This window comes from Pelmatolapia mariae, linkage group LG6 (assembly GCF_036321145.2).
Source record: "Pelmatolapia mariae isolate MD_Pm_ZW linkage group LG6, Pm_UMD_F_2, whole genome shotgun sequence".
NCBI classification, from domain to species: Eukaryota; Metazoa; Chordata; class Actinopteri; order Cichliformes; family Cichlidae; genus Pelmatolapia; species Pelmatolapia mariae.
This window is the reverse complement of record NC_086232.1, coordinates 17,446,549-17,455,089: the sequence shown is the minus strand read 5'-3', so window position 1 is coordinate 17,455,089 and position 8,541 is coordinate 17,446,549. Positions and strand designations below refer to the sequence as shown.

The window sequence follows — 8,541 nt, the reverse complement described above, 5'->3', positions numbered from 1 at the left end:
CCTGTTGGACTGCCTGAGAGAGGTCAAAGATTGGCTGTCGGATAATTCCCTCATTTTAAATGAGAAGAAAACTGAAATTATGCTGTTCGATAGCCATATTCCTCGAGACCAGCTAGTTATCCTACTGGGGCCCCTTGCTAATTCTCTCTCTGACTTAGGTGTCTATTTGGACAGTTCCTTTAAACTCGATAAGCAAGCGTCTTCTGTAGTTAAATCTGGCTTCTTTCAATTGCGCCAGATTTCTAAAGCTAAGCATTATATACCACGCAGGGACCTTGAAAAACTTATCCATGCTTTTGTGACCTCCAGATTAGACTATTGTAATTCTCTTTACTTTGGTCTCCAATCCATTCCTCTTCATAGGCTACAGCTCATTCAGAATGCTGCGGCTCGCCGTCTTACTGGAGCTGGAAAATTAGATTCTATCACTCCAGCTCTTGTTGATTTACATTGATTACCTATCAAATATCGTATTGAGTTTAAAATTTTATTACCTCACTCTTCTGGTCTATTAGTGCCTCGCTTCTGTCTGTGCTAGTGCTAGTACCTGATCTGTATTTTGTTAATTGATTTATTTTGATCTTCTGTATTATTGTGAAACACTTTTAAATGTGCTATACAAATAAAACTGTATTGTATTGTATTGTATTGTATGTCTAGCTGAACTAAATTTATAATAAGTTCTTTGACAGTGATGTTGAGTACATTAAAAACCATAATCCTGACTATAAAAACTTGTATGTACGTGTCCGAGGTGTCTGATACTGTCTAGGACAGTGTACAAAACTGCCTTTAGCTTTATTATAAGCTTCACAACTTTTGATATCTTACCACTTATATACAGTAGACACCATTCCTCACACTCAGATACATCAAGCACGATCACATGAACAAGTGACATTCCAGATTTTTAAAGTGAAAAAAATATAAAGAACTGAGTACACTGTTATAATTTGTTTTACATCTGCATTGCATCTGCATGATTTGGCTTCAGCATATTTTCTCATGACAGTGACATTTCCTATGACTTACAACAAGCAGATTTAATGACTTTGCTTACACTGTAGCAACTAACAGCTTAACTTCCGCTGACATACAAATGGGAAGAGCATGTTGCAGCCATGATTGGACCAGCCTGTAGATGCTAGAAGAGAAAAAAAAAAGGGGGGGGGGGGGGGGGGGGTGGAATCAGCGAATGAATTACATATATATATATATATATATATATATATATATATATATGTGTGTGTGTGTTTAAATTTGCACCTTGAGTGTTAAGCTGCAGGCACTGGTATCTGTAAGTATTGCTTATGAGTTCGCCATTGTGGAAGTCAAACAACGAGCCGTCTTCCCATCGCCAGTCGTGCTAGAAAACACAAACCAAAAAAAAACATTTAGTCATGAATTAAAAACAAAATTAAAACAACAGCTTTGTTTCACTTTTCAGTTACAAAAAGTAGTAGCTGGACTGACTAACTTTGCTAAGACGCTTTTAATCAGTAACTGCATTACAATCTCAGGGCAATCTGGATTTTTACTTTAGTAAATAAAACAACAAAACCATATCCAGTTTGTAAGTTATAATAACAGTGACATATTCTACTTAGTGGTCGAATGTTCGAACAAACCTCAAAGTAGTAACCTCCAAGCCAGGCAAAGGAGTGACCACCAGTCTGGACCATACGTTGGAGGAAATTATACTCCCAGATACTGTGGACAGAGGCCAGACTGCTCTGAAAATCAGCACAGAACCTCTGTGGGAGTGGGGGAGAGAGAATATGATATATCATATCTAATTATGTCTGAAAATAAACTTTCTATCTTCATGCAATTACCTCAGCATTTCCCCAGCTCTCAGGAGTATTGGATAAGTAGTAGCAGCTAGCACCATAACTAAGCCAGCCATTAGGGCAGAAACCAAAACGAGCTGAAATACAATGGGAAAAAACAATATAATGATATTACACTAGGTAAAACAACAGAAAGGTTATTTTTAGAGATTTAATTGAGAAATGTTTCTTTGTCTTACCTTGAGGTTGAAGAGCTGCACTGCCAGGAGGAACAGCAGTGTCACTATTCACCTCTGTAAATATACAATGTCAGGGCCAAAATCAAGCTTATTTACTCTGCGCATGACATATACACTTCTGTTTTTTCTTGTTACACAACTGGAAATAACACAAACTCTTTTCACTATATGTGTCAGGTGAGTATAACACTAGTTTCACTTCTGTCCGACATTATTACTGATTTATGTTAATATAATCTGGAAACTTTCTATATGTATATAGGTTTTACATCAGCTCCATAACGATAATATTTACCATTACTGTAGGGTCTACCTTATAATAAAGCACCTTGAGGCGACTGTTGTTGTGATTTGACACTATATAAATAAAAATGAATTGAATTCAATATTATTCTCTGTGCAAAGGAAATTTGAGAAATATTTGTCTTGTAAAATGAGAACAGTGACTATGCCATGCTTCAACACAACAGCTTGTGGGAGTTATAAATATTTGGTTAAAAAAATGCCACTTACCTGATTTTGGTGAATGTCTGTCTTGGTGTCCTGCAGCAGCCTTAGCTGGAGATTGTGAAAAATGAAAACACCATGTCATTCTTTAGTTCTGCAGTTTTCAAGTACAAAAGAACCAGTATCAGACAGTAACTACAGATCAGAAATCACAGCTCTACCTACTTCCATATCTGTTTTTATTAATGAAAGAACAAGGATCATTTTCCTGATAAATAATTCAGCTAACTTTTAGGAATTCAGCTGGAAAAAAGTATCAATTTTAAAATAAACTGTTGGCCACTTCCTTCCAAACATTAATTTTTTAATGTGTTTTTAAACCATTTTACCTACTTGAATATATATATGTATTTGAATTCGGTATTGTCTCACTTGTTGCAGCCCTGATGGACAGAAGAGCACAGAGAATGCCAGAGATGATAAGTAGAGTCTTCATGGTGTCTTCAGAGTCTTCAGCTAACAACTGGAAAAACAAGTAGATTTTCCATGTCAATGCTCACACATGACTGCATGCTTTTTTAGCAAATACATATCTGCTTTCTGTGCTTACTGGAGGATTGTGCAAGAATTTGCTTTTACATAGAACCCAGGCAAACAGGCTCAAACCGTTAAGCAGACTAGACTGATAAAATGCAGAAGAAAGAGATAGACCGTGCTCAAGAAGGACTTACTGAGAGATCCAGCAGCAGCAGCAAGGTAAGTGTTAAGCCTTCTTTGAGTTGAGAGATGCCTGAAGCAGTGGTGTTCAGTGCTCTTTATATATGGACACACTTCACCTTGTGTGTCAGCACCTAATTGCAGGAAGTGTTTTCCCAAGGTAGTGGAATTTCCCAGCAAACCTTTAATGAGTCTTGTAGATGGCCAGTTTCCTTGTATCCTACTGCTTAGACTGAAATAAGGAAGTGATTTTCTGGAATCATTATGGGTGTGTAGGAAAATTAATGCATAGCAAAGGCAATAAATGTTTGGAGAGAAAAAAAAAACAAATTTTACAATTTAGTCTCTGTCCATTTAAACTGCTCCAGAACCGCCAGTGATGATCTTCGGGTCCTGGACCTGAAAGCCTCTCCAGCTGTTCCCTCTGTGCCACCGCCTGTGCTCTGTAAATGTGGGACTTTCAAACTTAAGAACACTGTAACAGCTGTCAAGCACGGTGGTGGCAGCAAACAGGTAGCATCATGCTCTGAGGCTGTTTTGCTGCCAGTGGTACTGGTACACTGCACAAAGTGGATGGAACAAGGAAGAAGGAGGACTACCTCCAAATTCTTCAAAACTATCTCTAATCAACAACTAGATGGTTAAAATTTGGACACAAGTGGGTGTTCCAATATGACAATGAGCCCATACAGACATCAAAACAATTATTTTATTATTTATTATATTTAGTTAAATTAAGGACGGCATGGTGGCAAGGTAGTTATCACTGTTACCCTACAGCAAGAAAGCCCTGGATCCATGATCTGGCTGGTGGCTACATGGGTTCTCTCCATATACTCATGCTTCCTCCCACAGTCCAAAGATATGGACGAATTAAGTTAATTGGTGATTCTAAATGGTGAATGGTTGTCTGTCTGTATGTGTTAGCCCTGCAACATGCTGGTGACCCCTGCAACCCTGAACTGGAAAAGCAGAAGAGAATTAATGGATGGATGGATAAAGAATTAAATCATTTGAATTAGAGCTGAAATCTACACTTCAGTCATAACTTCACTTCCAGATCTCTGATTAATCATTACCTTAAAGAACAGGAACAAAGAAAAATATTCACTTAACACTGACTAAAATGGTGGGGGCAGTTACTCAAAGTACAATTAGTTGATGAGTATGAGTGATTACAACAAACACTTATGAGACAAACTTCAGCAGTAAAATGAGACTTCCTTCTGGAAAATAATAAACCATTAGGTATGTAAGTGAAAGAGAAAGTACTTTGAATAAACAACAATCAAAATGGCCATATATTTTCCAGGGAATCATGGATGTTTCAACATATGTTTGTTGACACTGGAATAAATATTCAAGAACTTTCTGAATCATGTTTAATCTGCATCAGCAAGTCTACAGATTTTATGACTGAAAAAAATGTGACTGTTAGACACATATGAGACATATGGATGATGTATGTTAAACATGACATGTGAAACAAGTGCAAAGAATTTAACATTGCACTCACAGGAGGATGATAGATACAAAAAGTAAAAGAACTGGGATGTACTATGAATCTCTTAAAAAAAAAAAAAAACACGTATAGATGTAACTGCCATATGTGTGACAATGCTCATGCAAAGTTTCACTCAAACTGTCTGTGTGTGTAAGGGGTGGAGTCTATACCCACAATAGCAAGGAGGTCTGGCCCGGATCTGGTATCAAGCAGGTGTTGTGGCAAAAAGTGATTGTCTGCCAGAAACTGATTGCCGTCCGCGGGAGCGCGCGTAGCTGCTTAAAGCTGCAGCGCCCGGATTACTTGCGTTGACAGCTACTTCTGTGCAACTGATATAACGTGGAAAAACAAAAACAAAACACATTTATACCTTTGTTGTTAGGAAAAGGTTTGCATTTATGGAACTTTAACGTTTCCTGTAACCGAATTATGACGCATGTCAGAAGTTTGCTTTCAGTGTGTAGCTCAGTCACGAATGACTACACGCATCACGATGTAGTAATTGATGCCTACAGGCAGTGGCGGTCCTAGCCTGTTTGGCGCCCTGGGCGAACACTCCCTCTGGCGCCCCCCCCCCCCCCCCCCCCCCCCCCCCCCCCCACACACACACACACAAAAAAAAACATATTAAGGATTGTACATTAACAAAAAACTGTTGTAGGAACCATACTGAATTTCGCTAGAGAAACACACAGACACACACACATGAAGAGAGAGAGTATGCATCGTATGCAAACGACTACCAAACAGCCATCATAATTCGTCATACAATGAGAACAGGACAAATCAACAATTGACATTGACTAATTAATATTAAAATCTGTAACATAATGTATTGTTTGGAGTTTAGTCTGTTACTGTTACTATTTTTACCATTTCTTCTTGGAGCAACTCTAATCCACATTATTTCCTTAGGGATTAATAAAGTATTCTGATTCTGATTGTTTCAGGATGACCTGCCATTATCCAATGACACATCTGCTTTCTCCTCATCTTCTTTTCTATTTTTTCTAAACTGAGCACCTGATGGCTTTGAACTTTTCTTGTCCATCTTCCATTGGTTTTAATTTTGCACTCCAGTATGAACACACATCCCCCAACCCGAGGATCACCACAACATAACCTAATAGACCTACACCTTAGTTCACAGATTCAGTTTGTCAAGGGTTTATTTCTGGGATTTCGCACAACCCAGGATTCAAATCATGGACACATAATGGGCTTGGATTTACAACATTATGAATGAAATGTGCTCTATTTGGAAGCAGCCGGCCCCCCTCCCCTTTCGACGGGTTGTGTGTGAGACTTTAAATCATCAAACTGTAAATTATAAATTTTAAATTGTTATTGATCCCTTTACTCCTGGTCCCAAAGTGGGTATTTATTTTCTTACTCTTCTTATATTTATTGTTTGTTTACTTGCACTGCTGTAACTGGAGCCTCGTCGTCTCGTCTCTCTCTATACTGGACTGTATGTAGCGGAGATGACAATAAAGTTTACTTTGACTTCAGCAGCAAGCAGGCGCACCGAGGGCTCTCGCGCTCACTTTTCGCGTATAGAATTTCAAAAAATCATCGGTGCAAATTATAAGTCTGTATCATGATGTCTGGTGTTTTCGTGTTTGTTGGTTTGTTTTTATTTTGTTTTATTTTGCGACTTGGTTATTAGACGCTGCTCCAGCCAGCCAGAGACTTCCCCGCCGCCCCGCCCTCTCCTCCCTGTGCCGCAAGCAGCAGGCGCACCTCGCAAACGGAGGGCGCCCTTACTCCCAGCAAATGGGCGATAGAAAACCGATCGGTGCCTATGCCATCCCTAATATGCGCTGGCATGATGTCGGGGCAGCATGAGTACGAGCAATTTTTTTTTTTTTGCCGATGCCCGTCATGCCGCCCCCCACCACGATGCCGCCCCGGGCTACCGCCCGTGTCGCCCGTATCTAAAACCGCTACTGCCCATCTCTACTTATAATGAAGCACATTCAAAGTGCTAAGAAGTAAAAGACACCTTTTTTGATTCTGGGAGGAGACACAAATCCCTTTGGGGCCATGTGAGGGCATTGAGTGTTATAATTTGTTTTCTTCATATGATCACGACCTGGAGGAAGATATAGCTGGTGACACTTCAGGTCACTTCAAGAGACTTCTGGTTATTCTTCTTCAGGTAAATATAATCCTCTCCTCTCTTTAATTAAAATGTTCTGTCCCTTCTCAGGCAAACAGGCAGACGGGGATCCAGGCGGAAAGCAAAGAGAGTGACGCTCAGGTAGCCTTTTTAAAATATTTGATTCCTCATCATCAGTGGCTTCTTTGTTTTTAGTCTCAGGGCATGACCATCACATGCCTTTGGTCAGGTGTTCAGTTAGTCTGTAAAGCTGGGTTGACGCCTCTTCTGGACAACATGAGCAAAACTTCCCTTAAAATGTTCAGAACAGGGCGTCATGTTGTCATGTTTTTGCTTAGAGAAAGGTCCTGTGGTGTCTTCTGGTGTTTTTACTGCCAAATCTGATCATAGATAGCTTAGTGAAATGTATCTAGATGTGATTTCTGTTGCAAATCTATTTTATCACGTCGAAATTACTTCATCGTGAAGCTCAGAGAGATTTGGATCTGACAACAACATGGTGGGTCTAGTACAAAGACTCTGGACCTCCGGATCTGAGGTATTCAGGCTCGGTAGTCCACAAAAATGTACATTCTGGACCTCTAAGACTTACATAATCATAATCATTGTTGTAGCTCATCACATTCCCTCGATGGCTTCATGTACTATTATCTATTGAAATCACCACTAAATCCTTGACTTGGTGGAAATGTTTCTCATCTCTACAACAGAGTTCATATGATATGAAAGCAGGAAAATCTCCTGTAGTGTTTACAGTAAAAATGTGTAGCTTTTTCAGGTTTTCCCCTGTACTCTGCCATAGACATTAAATTCAGCTGTTTCTCCCTGTGATCAACAAAACATGCTTTAAATGATAACATGCATAATGCATCATTTTCTGGTTTTAGGCCCTCTTCAAGGCAGGAGAGCAGAAGTTTGGCACTGATGAACAATCTTTTGTTACCATCCTGGGTAACCGGAGTGCAGAACACCTCAAGAAAGGTTTGTGAGTGTGGGGTAAAAACACAAGAGTTTGTATGAGTGGGTGAAGACAGAGTGGTCCAGGGTGTAGACAGTGTTTGCACTCTGAAACTAATTACATCTGCAGCCAGTGATGTCAGTTGTGTGTTGGCTATATGAATATATATTGATTTGAAGTTTACTCACCTCCACTTACTGCCACAGGTTCTTATTTGGTCCTACACGCTTTCCCTACACACTGTGGGTTGAGCTTTACTGTAACGGGAGATAAGCCATATAGCTGCACTAATGTCAGACTCACTCCAAACTTTATTTGCATTCCAGTATTAGACGCTTACATGAAGCTGTCTGGATATGAGATTGAGGAGAGTATCAAGAGAGAAACATCTGGAAACCTGAAGGACCTCCTCCTTGCTGTTGGTATGTGCTCTAGATGACTCCCTGAAGTTATTCTTTTGTCGCTTATTATGCTGAAGTATCAGACTTCAATTGTCTAGTTCGCACTTTGTATATTGTATAACATATATATCCAATAATAAATGGTTAATTTGATGAAGTTCAGTGGTGTCTCATTAATAATATTGCAGCCAGTATGCTGTTTTTTGGGGTTTTTTTTTTACAAATGTATTGACCTCTCATGATCACAAGAGGGAGTCAGAGGAGTTTTGTTAGAGATGAGGTAAGCTGCTGAGCTCTGTCCCTCTGTAGGCGTCTTCTTCAGCTGATAGATGGGGAAGTCACTCATTACTCAGTGTTCATCTT

The 8,541-nt window shown here is 39.5% G+C and overlaps 1 protein-coding gene and 1 pseudogene across 1 annotated transcript; one reads left to right on the top strand and one right to left on the bottom strand.

The window, feature by feature from the left end:
• Positions 1-1,070: 1,070 nt before the first annotated feature.
• Positions 1,071-2,972, bottom strand: LOC134629704 (ladderlectin-like). Its single transcript, XM_063477225.1, has 6 exons — positions 2,909-2,972; positions 2,030-2,083; positions 1,836-1,927; positions 1,629-1,754; positions 1,267-1,366; positions 1,071-1,144 (listed from the first exon to the last, which is right to left on the bottom strand). Exons 1-6 carry the CDS (start codon positions 2,970-2,972, stop codon positions 1,071-1,073), a joined length of 510 nt encoding a protein of 169 aa, XP_063333295.1.
• A 194-nt stretch (positions 2,973-3,166) lies between these two features.
• LOC134629703 (annexin A5-like) lies at positions 3,167-8,276 on the top strand (annotated as a pseudogene).
• The last annotated feature ends 265 nt before the right edge of the window (positions 8,277-8,541 follow it).